General features: G+C 43.4%; 1 protein-coding gene across 11 annotated transcripts in view; it reads right to left on the bottom strand.

Annotated features, from left to right (window-relative positions):
- CAMK2D (calcium/calmodulin dependent protein kinase II delta) overlaps nt 1-17,254 on the bottom strand; it is a 257,409-nt gene that overhangs the window by 105,941 nt on the left and 134,214 nt on the right. For all 11 annotated transcript variants that reach the window (XM_007670171.3, XM_029077177.1, XM_029077180.1 and 8 more), the window contains exon 4: nt 12,549-12,603. In XM_007670171.3, coding sequence (XP_007668361.3) covers nt 12,549-12,603 — 55 coding nt within the window. The remainder of the gene's footprint in view (nt 1-12,548; nt 12,604-17,254) is intronic.

Below are 17,254 nucleotides of genomic sequence, written 5' to 3'. Positions count from 1 at the left end.
TGGCAAGAATTAGGCAGGAAAAAGGGCAGAAAAAAAAAAGCTATATTCATATTTAAAGACAAGAGACTGTTGGAATCTAGATGCACAATGAAACACTTTTTGATGTTTTAGAAACATTTATTACTGAGTGTGATTTAGTGTAGTGTAGTGTACAGTGTATACAGCTTTTCTCTGTGATAAGAAAATTGAATCGGATAAGAACACACAAAAGTTAATTAGTCAGATCAGTAGTCTATTCAATCCAGTTTTCTGACTCGGACAGTGGAAAAAGGATGCTTGGAGGAAACGTATGAAGATCACCCTTTGGGCATCCATCCTAATGTCAAGAAACCGACCATCTAAAATTTCAAACTTTTCCCCTCTACATCCATAACTCTCTTATTAAATTAGGACTCTTCTCAAATATATAAATACCACTGCGGAAGATAAAACATTACATTTCTTGGTCACTCTAGGGCACGCTAAATAGGTAGTGAGCTTCAGGAAGCGTCGTGGCCTAGTGAATAGCGTAAAGGCATGTGAGTCAGAAGGACTTGGGTTCTAATCCCAGCTCTGCCACTGGTCTGCTGTGTGACTTTGGGCAAGTCACTTCACTTCTCTGGGTCTCAGTTACGTCATCTGTAAAGTGGTTACTAAGATTGGGAGCTCATGTGGGATAGGGACTGAGTCCAACCCAATTTGCTTGCATCCACCCCAGTGCTTAGTAGGGTACCTGGCACACAGTAAGTGCTTAACGAATACCACGATGGTTATTATTATTTAAAACTTCGAAATCAAGGCATATTTTCATTACCACCAAAGAACCTCCTTAGAACCAAAGAATGCAAATTAGCCAAGACAAGAGCACATAAGATTGAGTCTCCCGGGGAACCGGTAGGCAAAACCTGCCCCCAAACCTCAGGTAGAACAGAAAATGGATGAGTTGATGGGATAGGAAACATACGGACAGTACACAGATGCTGACTGATGTGAGAAAACAAGCAGCAGCTGAGATTTTGGAAAGCTCCTTGTGGGCAGAGAACGTGACCACTAATTCTGTTGTGCTGTACTCTCTCAAGTGCTTAGCACGGTGCTCTGCACATAGACAGCACTCAATGAATACCACTGATCAGAAATGGTAAACTCTCCGAGATTTATTTATGCACCACATTGCCGTAAAATATCTGTAAGCAATACGGCTAATACAAGGAAACTCCACACACCTCTTCCAAGGAGAAGTGGTAGAACTAAAGGTCAGAAATAAATATTACTTGACAATGGCAATGATACTTCAAGACTCTTTTAGAGAAAGCAATTTTCAAAATCCCCTGGTGTGGAGAGTGTTGATTTGATGTAACCTGGGTGGCAAATTCATTTGCAGTTCATTCCAGACCACTTTAGCCAAGAAAAGCCTCAGTTGGCTTCTACAAAGCAACAAACCCTACATTAGTAACTCTGTTCAATACAATTATTCATTCAATTGTATTTACTGAGCGCTCTGACATGTAAGTCTCGGTTTCACTAATGTAGCCAAAGCACCCTTTTGCCTCTATCACGAAAATACGGCAGTGGGGTTTTGAAGTTACATTTCCACTACAGGGATTCGGGCTTGTTTTTTTTTTTTTTAACTACAAGTTCTGTGAAACCAAAAAAAAAACTGTAAAAGTTTCAAGAAAACCAGAAACCCTCAGAGGTCTCCCACTGATTTATAAGATGCAATCAAATGGCACAGAGACTTCATCAAAAACCCAGTCTCACATCAATGCATGAAAATTACCAAGGCGTAAAAATGAACAAGAAAAGGGTACTTTGGAATCTGAGACAATTATCTATGACAGTAATTCTAAAGAAGCCATCAGATACCGATTCATCACGAAGGGTCTCGTACCCTGTGTAGGATGTAAACTGAAGATGTAGGGCTCACGAGATGTAGTAGTATTTAATCCCACACAGTCTCAAAGCAGCCCTTAAGAGAAAGGAACAGGAGTGTGTGGGTGGAATGATAGCATTACATTGGAGTTGAACGCTATTATGAAAAACAGAAGGCAAGTGTGTGGTTTACCTTCCTCGAAAAAGGATTGAGAAGGGCAGCAGAGTGGATACTTCGTGTCCGTTAAAAAAGGATGGCAAATCAGAGTGCTTTAAATATGCTGTGCACTGCAAATGCAATGGAGCTCTTATCTCAGTCAATTTCTAATTACCAATTCACTGGAGTGCATTGGAACTGATACGTTTCTAACTCGGGTGAAAGATTTAAAGCTGCACTTTTCACTGTAGCTTGGACAGAACTTCTAACCCCAGAGTCTCCAACCCGATCACCATTTTAAAGCATTTTAGAGCCTTCATTCACTTCTAGTCAGAAAAGTAGGAAGTTTATTTTGACCCAAAGATTCATTATTTCCATCTCCCGAAAGGCGAATCGGCATTTTCGACTCCTACCGAAACGCTGGGATTTCTTCCCTGAGACTTTTCTCTCCTTCAGTCCTGCCAAATGAAATATTTCCTAGGATGCAGGGACTAGGTTTCAAATAGTCGCAATGCTGTTTTGAAGTATTTTGCCCTTGCCTGCCGGCTTTCTCCGGGTGGAGATTTTTACCTTCGTTTCGTCGTCAATCTGTCCACAGGTCATCTTAAAGAGACTGATTTAAGCACCTATATTATCTCCGCAACATAAAGAGGCAGGGCACGAAACTGAAATCTGTTTCAGGGTAGCAAGGGACTGCAATTACTGGGTGAACAGCAAAGATGGTAAGGTTCTGTAATGCAGAAATGAATGCCTCATTCAACGGTGGCATATGAAGTGACCCTAGCACGAAGCTGTATATGCAGTTGCAGAGGACACAGAGAGATTCTGTTTGCGAGCATGCTTCATACCCTAACCCCATAGTCAACCAGTGTGTGTCACTGGCTATGGGAGGGAAATAAAATGGCAAAGGGTAATTCCTCACCAATTCTGGGAAATAATGCCAGTGCAAGATCTAACAACGTGAGTCTGCAAGTCAGAGGACCTCAGTTCTAATATCAGTTCTGCCACTTTCCTGCCGTGTGACGTTGACCAAGTCATTTAACTAGTCTGTGCCTCAGTTTCCTTATCTGTAAAATTGGGGTTCAATACCTGTGCTTCCTCCTACTTTCACCATGAGTCCCACTTGGGATGGGGATAGTGTTCAACCTGATTATCTTGTATCTATCTTGTATCTTGTGCTTAATGAATAACACAATTATCACTTGAATAGCAGTGGGAAATTTCTAAGAGTCCCATGCAAGCAGGTCGTGAAGACAGAGCTTTCATCACTGAGGAGAAAGTCACCTTTTGCGACAGTGTCTCCCGGTCTAGACCTTAAGCTCCTTTTTTTCCCCCTGTGGTACTTATTAAGCACTTACAATGTGCCAGGAGGTATACCGACCCAGGGTTAGATACAAGCTAATCACGTTGTATATAGCCCCTGTCCCATGTGTGGCTCACAGTCTTAATCTCCATTTTACAGATGAGCCAACTGAGGCAAAGAGAAGTTAAGTAACTTGACCAAAGTCACACAGCTGCCAAGAGGCAGAGCCGGGATTAGAATGCAGGTCCTTCCGACCACCAGGCTCATGCTCTATCCGCTAGACCATGTTGCTTCTCCTTGTAGGAAGGGATCAGGTCTACCTTCTCTACTGTACTGTACTTTCCCGAGTACTTAGTATAGGGCTCTGCACACAGAAATGCTCACTAAATACCACTGATTGATTAACCGACTGATAGGCAGATTATCCTGAAGCGGGCAGCAGTTACTCACATGGAGCTGGGCTAAAGGAGTGGCTCTTGACCCAATTCAAGTTCCAGAAGCATGATGGCTGGGGGTGAGATGACCTTAAGATATTAAAACTCTATTTCTGAATATTAACAGGAAAGAGAGCCTGGTGTTGCAATTAGCACCTTAACTGAAAACTAAAATCCGGCTTGGCCATGTTTCAAGTTGGAAGGGACTCTTAGACGTGTCACAGTCCCCTCAGCCTCACTTCCACTCGTGGATAGTGATCTACATCAATAGTAAAATCTTTAAATATGAACAGTTGTGCATATCTCTCTCTCTCACAACTACACATACGTACACAGACAAATGGTTGCAAGGTGAAAACTTTCACTGACTCTTTTTCATCTTATGGTCTCTGACTTATTTCTCTCATTAGACGTCAAGCTTCTTGAGGGCATGTGCGTTTTGCTTCTGTGGTATTCTCCCAAATAGGCAGGACAGTAATAATAATAATGTGGGTATTTGTTAAGCGCTTACTATGTGCCTAGCACTGTTCTAAGCGCTGGGGGAGACAGAGGGGAATCAGGTTGTCCCACATGGGGCTCACAGTCTTAATCCCCATTTTACAGATGAGGTAACTGAGCCACCGAGAAGTGAAGTGACTTGCCCAAAGTCACACAGCTGACAAGTGGCTGAGCCAGGATTCGAACCCATGACCTCTGACTCCAAAGCCCGCGCTCTTTCCACTGAGCCAAGCTGCTTCTCAGGACAGTACTCTATACTCAGTAAAGGTTCAAAAAAATACCACTGATTGACTGAAATCAAGAAGATTGGGGATTGCACGTAAGACTTTCCACTGAAATTCAGCACCATAGAGTTAAAAAAAAAACAACAGGTGACCTTACGTAGGCATTTAAGTGATGCCATAAGTGGTCTGATGCCTGCGAGATTACCTGCCCAAGAAGCCGGTGGCTACGCTCTTCCCTCAACTCAGGCTGCTTGATGCGAATTCTCAGAGTCCACCTTGGGTAGAATTGGGATAGGAAGACAGACTGCCAGAGAACAAAAAGCTAAAGTGCTCTCTGTGATCTGGCTATCTCTTGGGGTGAGCTGGGAGCCCTGGCTGATGATACAATGCTCAATCAATGCTAGCGAGAGTAAACTGTCGGTGGTAGACACAATTCTTTCCCATTAAGGAGCTAACAGCCGATTAAGAAGCAGCACTCCCGACTCCCAGAGCACTCATCCCAACTGCTGGAACCAAGGCTGTAACCAGCATTAAGTTGCTGCTCAAACTTAGATTTGCACCCATGCAGATCTGACCCCAAAATGTATTTCCAACTGAAGAGTGAACACCCCACAAGCACTCCTATTCTGTAGGCAAAAAGGGTAATAGGTCTCTATACAAAATTCTATTCGGTCAACCAATGCTATTTATCATTCAACTGTATTTATTGAGCACTTACTATGTGCAGAGCACTGTACTAAGTGTTTGGGAGAGTACAGTACAACAGAATTAGCACACACATTCCCTGTCCACAATGAGCTCACAGTCTAGAGGGGGAGACAGACATGAATATGAATATTTTATAATACATGATATAATGATAATTTAAAGAGCAGATAGTGCGGGTTGGGCTGTAGCAGGAGATTAGTGAGGTGAGGTAGGATGGGGCCAGCTGATTTAGTGCTTAAAAGCATTTACTGATTGTTTGCTGTGTGTAGAGCACTGTACTAATCATTTGGAAGAGTACAATGCAATAGAATTGGTAGACATGCATCCTGCCTTCAAGGAGTCTAGAGGGGGACAGAGATAGTAAAATAAATCACAGACAGGGGAAATGGCAGTAGATCAGAACACACACATAAGAGCTGTGAAGCTGGATGTGGGATGAATATTAAGTGCTTAAGAGGTTCAGACTCAAGTTCACAGGCAACTCCGAAGGAAAGGTGAGTAGAGGAACTGAGGGTTTATTCAACAAAAGCAGAAACTGGGGAGAATGGTGGTCTGTTCCACGTACGAAGGGAGAGGAGTTCCAGGACAGAGGGAGGGCAGAGACAAGGGGTCACTGGAGAGGCAGACGAGATCAGGATAGAGTGAGTAGATAAACATCAGCGGAACAAAGTGTGCAGGCTGGGTTCAAGTAAATAGGCGAGATGACGCAGGAGGGGGAGAGGTGACTGAGTAGCCTGAAGCTGCTAGTAAGGAGTTCCGGTTGGATGTAGAGATAGATGGGAAACGTTAGAGGTTTTAAGGAGTGGGGAGATGTGACCTGAATTTCTGAGAAAAATGATCTGAGCAGCAGAGTGAAGTCTGGACAGAAGAGAGGAGAGGCTGGAACCAGGGCGGTCGGCTAGGAGGCTGGTGCAGTAGTCGAGGCCGGATATGACAGGTTCCGGTATCGGTATGACAACGGTTTGGAGGGAGAAGAAGGGGTAGGTTCCAGAGATGTGAAAGCAGAAACAACAGGATTTGATGACAGACTGAACATGCTGATTTAATGAGAGAGATGAGTTGAGAATACCGCCAAGGTTATGACTTGAGACAGGGAAGATGGTGGCGTTCTATACGGTGATGAGAGATGCCAGGGAAGACGGGGTTTGGGTGGGAAGTTGAGGATTCTGTTTTGGACCTGGTAACTTTGAGCAGTTTGTGGAACATCCAAGTAGAGATGTGCTCAAGGCAGTTGGAAATGCAAGACTGCAGGGAAGGGGAGAGGTCAGGGCTGCAGAGGTACATTTGGGTATAATCCATGAAGAAGATACGGGACTAAATGAGTTCTCCAAGGGAATGGGAGAGGACGGAGAATAGAAATGGGCCCAGAACTGAACCTTGAAGAACTCCCCAGAGAGGGGAAGGAGTTGGCTAACAGACTGAGAGCATGGCTCAGTGGCAAGAGCCCGGGCCTGGGAGTCAGAGGTCATGGGTTCGAATGCCGGCTCTGCCACGTCAGCTGTGTGACTGTGGGCAAGTCACTTAACTTCTCTGTGCCTCAGTTCCCTCAGCTGTAAAATGGGGATTAAGACTGTGAGCCTCACGTGGGACAACCTGATTACACTGCATCTACCCCAGCGCTTAGAAAAGTGCTCTGCACATAGGAAGCGCTTAACAAACACCAACATTATTAAAGCTGGGAGAACCAGCAAGGCCAAGTGGAAAGAGCATGGGTCTGGGAGACAGAGGACCTACGTTCTAATCCCGGCTCTGCCACTTTTCTGCCGTGTGAATTTGGGTATGTCACTTAACTTCTCTGTGTCTCAGTTACCTCATCTAAAATGGGGATTAAGACCGTGAGTTCCTTAAGGGACAGGGACTGCGTCCAACCTGATTCGCCTGTATCCACCTCGGCACTTAGTACGGTGTCTGGCATATAGTAAGTGTTTAACAAATATCATAAAACACAAACCAAAACAAAAAACCAAAACCCTGGAGAGGACAGGGTCAGTGAAGCTAAGCTTAGAAAATGTTTCCAGGAGAAATGGGAGAGCCACAATGTTGAAGGCAGGTGAGTTGTCAAGAAGGGTAAGGATGAAGAAGTAGAAGCCACTGGATTTGACAAGAACATATTATGTTGATGATGATAATGATAAAAATCATATTCATCAACTGCAAAATGGAGATTAAATCCTACCCCTTCCCACTCAGACCATGAAGCCCAGGTGGAACATTGTGTTCAACCTGATTAACAAGTACAACAATAATCATCATCACTATCATACTTTGATTTGTATTGCATCTATCTTCCAAATAATGTCTGCCTCGATTAACTAACTTTTTTTCCAGCCCATACTGGGGACTGGAGGGTGGCTGAGGTGGGAGGGGAGAGAATGGGCAGGGATTTTCTCTCACAGTTAAAGGGGGGAGATGAAGAAACCAGGCACCAGGAGACGACGTGACTAGCTCCAACTCAGCAACCAAATCAGTGGCAGAGGTAGGACTAGAACCTAGTCCTTCTGACTCTTAAATGTTGGCTTCTCCAAAACCACTGACCAAAAAAAAAAAAAAACCCCACACAAGTCTGGCTTTTGCCCGGGATCTTTTCTTGGTGGAGGGGCCAGGGGAAGGTGGGTATGACTGCACAGTGAGGAGAGGATTAATCTTAACATAGTGCTCTGCATACAGTAAGTACTCAATAAATATGATTCAATGAATGTATCTACCTTAATTGTGGTATTTGTTAAGTGCTTACTATTTCCAGGCACTGTACTAAGTGCTGTAGTGGACACAAGCAAATAGGGTTGGACTGTACCACGAGGGGTTCACAGTCTCAATCCCCATTTTACAGATGAGGTAATTGAGGCATAGAGAAGTGAAATGACCTGACCAAAGTCAAACAGCTGACAAGCGGCAGATCCGGGATTAGAACCCAGGACCTTCCGATTCCCAGGCCCATGCTCCATCCACTACACCAGGCTGCTTTTCTACACAATGGAATGCAGGGTTATGTATTAATCTGAGTAAATATTTGAAGAGCCATGGGAAAATAAATATTTTCTGAGTCGTATGAACACTCTCTATATCCATTCTCTATAACACATAGGTATGGTCTCCAAGGAGATGAAAACTGCTACTAATGTGCAACAGGGATTGTGTCCAACTTGATTAGCTTGTATCTATCCCAGTTCTTAGCAAGGTGCCTGGCACACAGCAAGCACTTAATAAGTACCATTTTGCCTTTGACACCGTTGACCATCCCCTTCTCCGCCACACCTTATCTCATCTTGGCTTCACGGACTCCGTCCTCTCCCGGTTCTCCTCTCATCTCTCTGGCCGTTCATTCTCGGTCTCCTTCGCGCGGGCTCCTCCTCCCCCTCCCATCCTCTAACTGTTGGGGCTCCTCGAGGGTCAGTTCTCGGCCCTCTTCTGTTCTCCATCTACACTCACTCCCTGGGCGAACTCATTCGCTCCCACGGCTTCAACTATCATCTCTATGCGGATGACACACAGATCTACATCTCTGCCCCATCCTCTCCCCCTCCCTTCAGGCTCGTATGTCCTCCTGCCTCCGGGACGTCTCTACCTGGATGTCTGCCCGCCACCTACTCAACATGTCCCAAACTGAGCTCCTCGTCTTCCCTCCCAAACCCTTTCCTCTTCCTGACTTCCCTATCACCGTGGATGGTACGACCATCCTTCCCGTCTCTCGGGCCCGCGGCCTCGGTGTCGTCTTTGACTCGGCTCTCTCCTTCACCCCGCACATCCAATCCGTCACCAAGACCTGCCGGTCTCACCTTTGTAATATCACCGAGATCTGCCCTTTCCTCTCCACCCAAACCGCTACCGTAGTGCTACAGGCTCTAGTAATATCCCGGCTGGACTACCGTGTCAGCCTTCTCTCTGATCTCCCTTCCTCCTGTCTCTCCCCGCTCCGGTCTATTCTTCACTCCGCTGCCCGGCTCATCTTCCCGCAGAAACGCTCTGGGCATGTCACTCCCCTTCTTAAAAACCTCCAGTGGTTGCCTATCGACCTCCGCACGAAACAAAAACTTCTCACTCTAGGCTTCGAGGCTCTCCATCACCTTGCCCCCTGCTACCTCTCCTCCCTTCTCTCTTTCTACCGCCCACCCCGCACGCTCCGCTCCTCTGCCGCCCACTTCCTCACCGTCCCCCGTTCTTCTCGCCCATCCCGCCGTCGACCCCTGGCCCGCGTCCTCCCGCGGTCCTGGAACGCCCTCCCTCCTCACCTCCACCAAACTCACTCTCTTCCCCTCTTCAAAGACCTACTGAGAGCTCACCTCCTCCAAGAGGTCTTCCCAGACTGAGCTTCCCCTTTTCCCTCTGCTCCCCCTCTACTCTCCCCTCACCTCAGCCCTCTTTTCCCCCTTTTCCCTCTGCTCCTCCCCCCTTCCTTCCCCTCCCCTCAGCACTGTGCTTGTCCACTCAGCTGTATATATTTTCATTACTTTATTTATTTTGTTAATGAGATGTAAATCACCTTGATTCTATTTACTGCTATTGTTTTAATGAGATGTTCATCCCCTTGATTCTATTTATCGCTATTGTTTTCGTCTGCCTGTCTCCCCCGATTAGACCGTAAGCCCGTCAAAGGGCAGGGACCGTCTCTATCTGTTGCCGATTTGTACATTCCAAGCACTTAGTACGGTGCTCTGCACATAGTAAGCGCTCAATAAATACTATTGAATGAATGCAATAAATACTATTGAATGAATGTGCCCGTTAATCCTAGGAGCAAACCCTAGGTTACTCTACTTTCCTGACAGGAGATTCATTAGTGGTTGATAGAATTAAGGAGCTCCTGAGCCTATATCTCCCACTGGCAATAGGAAAGCATGTGATGTCATCAGATCAGAGAGTTCCCTTTGGGAGAACTAGGGAGGCCATGGAAAAAATACTTCTAGTCTCTGTGCTGGAAAAAGGGAACTTGGATAGGTTTTCACAACTTAAAAAGGGTTGATAGGGACACTGCTTCTAGGGCTGCCCACCCACCCAGGAAATCATGGGAAAAGCAGAAACAGTCTTGGCAGAGAACGGAAGGTCTAGATCATGCCCTCAGGGGGCAAACAAACTCCTGCCATGCATGCCTATGTCTGTTTGTATCCATTCTAGTGCTTAGTAGAGGGTCTGGCATATAGTAAGTGCTTAAATACCCCAATTATCATTATTATTATCAGCAGCAGCTCTGGTATCCTGCTTGCATACATTCTCCTCCCATTTCTGGCCCTTTAAGCTATAACAGTTATTTTGTTACAGCTTGTTTTCAAAGTCCCTTCCTCTAAGCTCCCAGGGGTATTGTTTGCTACCTAAATAAGTCATTTGTACCCAAAGTGATTTGTGACCACAGGGGAGAAGGTGCTTCTACCCCAAGAAAGAAAAATAAACAAAAGTAGCAAGAGGAAACTTTTTCTTTAGGGTAGCCAGGGAGGGCTGTTTTCCCTTTCTGAAACGGAATAATCATTTAAAGAAGCCCCAGTGCAACTATAAAAACAGTTTCCTATTACACTCTGAGCATTTGAAATTCCACAGGAAGAATGTACAAGCAAACTGGTGCCAAAACCATCACAAGGAGGACAAATCCAAAGAGCAATCCTCCTTTAGGAGCTCAAATCCAATTGCTTTACCTAGACAAATACTAACTCGCTAACAGCCTCAACACAAATGATCTGGACACAAATGCAATAATTATTACGATAATAATGATAATACGAAATATTTGTTGAGTGCTTACCATGTGGCAAGCAATGTATTAACGGCTGGGGTAGATTCAAGGTAATCAGATCAGAGACAGTTTCTGTCCCACACTGGGCTCACAGTTTTAGGGGAAGGGAGAACAGTCAATCAGTGGTATTTGAGTGCTTACTGTGTGCACAGCACTATACCAAGCCCTTAAAAAAGATCTGAGAGAACAGGTATTTAATCCCCAGGATCCAGACGACGAAATTGAGGCACCAAGAAATTAAGTGACTTGGTCACACAGCAGGAAAGTGGAGGAGCCGGGATTAGGTTCCAGTTTACTTGACTTCCAGGCCCAGGCTCCAATATTTAGAAGATGCTACAGTTAGGCCTTTCTTCGTATTCCCAGGCTATCCGATCAGTATGCAGGGATTTTCCCCACCCAGCTGCTAACCCTCGATTCAGTCAGGTATCTTCTTTAGTAAATCTAGGATCTAATCTTTTAATACAACATGTTTCCTCTCAAGGTCCTGTCTTTACATTATCCCTAAAGTAGTTGCACTGACAAAAACTACTTTAAACTGATGCTTCCCATTTCAAGGTGTTGTTTTTTCTTTAAGAAAACCAAGGCATTTGTCCTCCCAAATCAGTAACGAAGCAGAATAATTCTGATGGCTCTAAACTTGTCCCCACCTCTGAAAAGAGAAGAAGCTACTTTCTGTATTATGTGATAACATTTTCAAATTTCTAGTCTCTTGCCTCAATACACATCCAGTTCTGCTGTGATGTATGAGCCTTAGATATTAGTGTTTTGTACAGTACTCTACACACGACATATGCTCAGTGGATATAACATGATGGAAGAATTAGGAAAAGTTCTTCTCAAAATATAAGCCTGTTCTGAGTATGGCATGGGGCACAGGTAGATATGGTATAGAAAGGAAGGGATTTGTGAGTATGTGTCGTGTGACGTCAATGGAAGTGCAAGTCTATGCTTTCTGTCTCAGCTGTAATGTATGTTACCCAGGGTTTCCCTGTGGTTTTGTAATTTTACGGTAATTATCACAGTAATATAGAGCAATGATATAAAGTATTCTGCTAATGACGGACATCACAATAATACAGAAATTGGTACTTGAAAGAACTTCCATGGTGGTATCTCTGAACCATCTAATAGCCAATACTGAATCTATTGCTACTAAAATGCCATTTTCTCAGAACACTGAGCTTAATCAAGAACATGATAATATTATATGAAAATTTCCCTGTATTTTTCTATTATTGGCTTACATTAGAAACTTTTATGCTGTGAAATTTCATTCCTTCTGTATCCTGAAGAAATTGTAATCCTAGCAGTAAAAATTATGGAATGTCTACTGTGCCTAGAGCTTCAAAAGTGCTTCATATACTATAGAATAAATTCTACCTAGATCAATTAATTGGTATGGAATTTGTTACTATGTGAACAAGAGACAAGAGGATGGGGAAAATACTGCTCTTTTGCTAACATCGATGATCAACATTTATTCAATCAACCAATGGTATTTACTGCATGCTTACTTTGGGCAAAGCATTGTACTAAGTGCTTGGGAAAGTTCAGTGCTATTAATGCTAAAAAGCTATCCCATCTACTCAAACTTCAAGCAAGACTGTTTCTACAAACTACACTAAACCGGCATTCATCCAATTTATGTACTTACAAATCGAAGACTAGGTAATGGAATCCTTCCTCTGATATGCTGTCATGGAGTCGCACTGTGAAAAATAAGATGGGACATGGGTTTATGTTGAACATAGAAGCAGGTAAAATATGTATTACGCTACATGCCAATAATGCTGTGAACTTCCAAAGTGTAGAGGAAGAGTTGCAGACTGTAAATGAGAGAAAGGAATCAAGCAATCAATCAATCATATTTATTGAGAGCTTACTGTGTGCACAGCACTGTATTTATCACTTTGGTAATCTAACAGGAACCCATTAGGTGGCATTCAAAGGGAGAGAGGGTCAAGGTGTTTACCAGAGGGCCTGTTGTTGTTTTTTTTAAGCACTTACTATGCATGGAACACTGTCCTAAATTCTGGGATGGTCACAAGATAATCAGGTTGGGGGGCACCGACCCTGACCCACATGGGGCTCAGAGTTTTAATCTCTATTATACAGATGAGGTAACTGGAGTACAGAGAATTTAATGACATGCTCAAGGTCAGAGAACAGACAAGTGGCAGAACCAGGATTAGATCTACAGATGGGGTGGGTGAATAAAGAAGGGTGTGTGTGTGTGTGTATGTGTGAGTGCAGTGGCAGGGAAGTAGTTCTATGCAGCATTGGCACTAATATAAGGAAGCTGCTGGCTTAGTGGAAAGAGTACAGGCCTGGGAGTCAGAAGACCTGAGCTCTCATCTCAGCTCCACAACTTGCCTGCTATGTGACCCTAGGCAAGTCATTTAACTCCTCTGTCCCAGTTTCCTCAGTAATAAAATGGAGATGCAAATACCTGTTCGTCCTCTTCCTGAGCCCCATGTGGGACAGGAACTGTGTCTAACCTCATTACCTTGTATCTCCTCCGACACTTAGCACTGTGCTTGGCCCATAGCGAATGCTTAACGAGTATCATGAAAATAATGATTACGATAAAGTAAGCATTCACCCAGGAAATCTGCTGGTGAGAGGGGGCATGGAGGTAATGTGATCTGCAAACCTCCTTAGTTGAAGGAACTATTTGGGGAGTATGAAAGGACAGGACATTCAGATACAGGGTGTGGCATGAAAAAAATTTACCGAACGCAGGTTAAGAACATAACACAGGTTTTTTTTCCTAGAACCACCACCGGGGAAACTCATCCTCCAGCGACACCCAGCACGTCAGCCCTTTACAAGAATACTGGGTCCTGTTTAGGATTCCACGACATGCGAGGGCAGTGGAGATTCCCAAGAAAATTCAGATAAGAGATAAGAAAATCAAATTTGTACAAAATCAATCACGAGAGAAGGTCTCAGGGGTTGGGACTGTTTGGTTTACTGAATAAATGGTCCCAGGCTGGCCAGAAGGATTACAGTCCAGTGAAAAATCAGCAGTTCTGCATGATAATCATAGAACTATGGTACTTGTTAAGTGTTTACCGTGCGCCAAGCACTGTACTAAGCACTGGGATAGGTGCAAGATAATTAGGTTAGACACAGTCCCTGTTCCACATGGGGCTCCCAGTCTGAGTAGGAGGGAGTAGAATTCAATCCTTCTTTCACAGATGAGGAAACTGAGATACTGAAAAGTTAAGTGACTTGCAAAAGGTGATGTAGCAGACAAGCGGCGGAGCCGAGATTAGAACACAGAACCATGCTCTTTCCTTAAAGCTATACTGCTTCCCTGCACTGTCCCCAAAGGCCAAAGTAAGAAAATGATCTTAAATGACAACGGGAGAAATTTAAGTTGGGTAAAAGTAAGAATTTCCTGACAATAGGGGTTGTTAAATTACTGGAAGGCATTCTTTGCAAGTGTGTAATCTTTTTGACAGATCTTCAAAAAAACAGGCAGATTTTCATCTGGATTATGTGAATCTTGCCTAAGGAAGGGCGCGTATGAGAGGACTTCTGATACTCTGTGATTCTATTTCTCTTAAATTACGGAATTCTCCATTGCAGATGTTCTTAAATGAGTTTCCTGATGCTCAAGACACAGCAAAACTGAATCCTAGGTCCAGCAGAATAACACGATATTTAGGATTCTTGTGCAACCAGGCATTTTCACTCAGAAAGAACTCCAAAGTCCAGAGCAAACAGAGATGTAGCCTTGTTCTGGGGCACAGCCTTGACAGAACACGGTATTGATTGCCTCTTCATGGGAAAACGACACCTTCAGCATAAAAAACTAGATTTACTGAGTGTTCAGCATTTACGCCAGAAATCTCAAGATCATTGACTATTGGCGGAACTGGAGACAGGAGAAGAAGGAAGTTCCTTGAACCACCACCCAGGAGACAGAGAGGTATTCAAAGGGCCCCCCAAATGGCAAGAGGCGTCCAAGTCTAGCACCTTTGCATCAAGCCAAATAAATTGGTCAGCCCTCCCCCCTCACAGTTAAAAAAGCATATTTTCCCATGAGATAATTACTAATTTTCCCTTCAAAATGTCCTTTCTCTTCAAGTATCAAGGCAATCAGAACATCTGATCAAGCTCCACGTCATCTCAATGTGGGTCCAAGACGACAGGCAATGCTGAAGCATTAGTTTAGCCTTATCTGTGTTCAATTTTAGAAAGCAAAATCAGGGAAGCTGTCCCCCACACCTTCCAGAGAAATGTTAATGCATTATTTCGGAAGCTATCAGAGCTGAAATACTATAGAACCTCCCTTAAAAGTAATATATCGGGAGTTACACAGATTTTTCTTTTTATATCTTCAAGCTTCTAACATTGCCAAAAGAGATTCCAAGTGATTTGGTGCTCTCGGTAGCCTCAAATTAGAAAAAGAGAATCTCCAAAAAAGAAGATATTTGAGTTTGAATACCCTAGATGGAATCTTTTATTTTATAATACAGTGAGCCAAAAACAATCAGAGTAGGAGCTGAACAGATAGCACCCGGATGAATATTACTAATGTATCTGTCTCCCCCTGAAGACTGTAAGCTCCTTGTGGGCAGGGATAGTGTCTATCAACACTGTCGTACTGTACTTTCCCAAATGCTTAACAGAGTGCTCTGTACATAGTAAGCAGTCAATAAATACCATTAATTGATTGACTGATGACTAGATACTTCACCTACAGACAACGAAAGAGTCTACTGCTTTAGACTCTGGACTGGATCCCCCTTCCAGGAGAATTCCATCCAAAGTGCTGATGGAAATAGAGATGATCACAGACAATTCTCCAATCATTCATTTCAGCAATTCAAAGTGTATCTCTTAGAAGAAAATGTACTTCTTGTAGCTTTTCATCACATTAATATATAATAATTCCTAAGCAGTTAATTCTTAATTCCTTTCTTCCCCTGGTCTAATATTTTATCCCAGTGTCATCTTTTTCTGTCCTCCAATTCAATATCAGTCCTATGTTTAAAACCAGCTCAGCATGGGGTCGCAGAACCAAGCAAGACATTGGTCCTAGCAAGAACTGATTCTGACAAAACTAATTTATTTTAATGATAGCGATTGTGCTGAGATGGAGATTATTTAACGTAGAGAAAGGCACAACTAGGCTAATCACCTATAAAATCTATGCGAAACAGCAGCATTGCTCGAGGTTAAAAAAAAACAACAGGAAAGCTGCCTGCTACAAAATGGAAAAACAAATTATCAGGAGTGTCAGATGTAATAATAATCAGAGGGAAGACGAAGCAAAATCAGAAGAGTCAGGAAAAATTATGTTTGGTGAACATTATTCATAGACACAAAAAGAAAATCCAGTTTGGCTGGAACCTTTCTGCCCCAAGGATTTAACGTTGTGGGAGCAGCGTAGAGAACTAACTTTAATGATTTGAGACAAAAAACATGCTACCTGCAAACTCTCTATAACACTTTATCCTGCTTGGACATAAGTGGCATAGTTTCCACGTTCCCATTGATACACACAGCAAAACAAAAGAACAGATTCACACTTGAAAGAATTCAAAGCAAATGACTGAGAACCTGGAGGATAGAGAGGAGTGAAAAATTAACTGGCTGGAAATGGCAGCTTTTAAGGTAAAATCTACTGAAAATCTTCAATTTAACGCTGAGGCTGAGAGGGGAACTAAAAACCCATCCCTTCTCCAGTACAACTACAAAAATCAGAATTGCTCAACTGCACTAACACATGAAAGCTCACTTCACACCTAGCTTGCAATGTGAATCCTATACGTTGGAAGGGCCTTCAAACTATTTCAATTAATCACCTTTTCCAGCTACTCTGAGTAAACTCAGCCATGAGGACAGCAGTTTCACAATTCCCAATCCAATTTTGTATTTTAGTACCATCTGGGAAAAGCACTGGCAAATTGGTCCAGCTCTTAAACAAAATGTTACCACCATCTTTCTTAACAATGAAATAGATCTTCATCCAAATAGGTCAAAACAGTTTATTACATAGGTTTGTATGTAGCTGGAAAGAGTATTTCATTAAAAGGGAAAAAATATCTTCAGGAAAAAAAATGGAATGAAAAGTTTTAGGATTCAGTGAATTAATAATGGTCCTTGTTAAGCACTCACTATATGCCAAGCATTGTTTCAGGACTAAGGTCCCGAAACCTTGTCCAAGGGGCTCAAAGTTCAAGTAGGAGAGAGAACAGGTACTGAATTCCCATTTTACAAAGAAAGTAACTGAGACACAGAAAAGTTAAGTGACTTGCCCAAGGTCACTCAGCAGGCAAGTGGCAGAGCCAGGATTGGAACCCAGGTCTTCTGACTTACAGGCCTGTGCTCTTTCCATTAGGTCAC

This window comes from Ornithorhynchus anatinus, chromosome 12 (genome assembly GCF_004115215.2).
Source record: "Ornithorhynchus anatinus isolate Pmale09 chromosome 12, mOrnAna1.pri.v4, whole genome shotgun sequence".
NCBI lineage: Eukaryota > Metazoa > Chordata > Mammalia > Monotremata > Ornithorhynchidae > Ornithorhynchus > Ornithorhynchus anatinus.
This window is presented reverse-complemented; position numbering and strand designations above follow the sequence as displayed.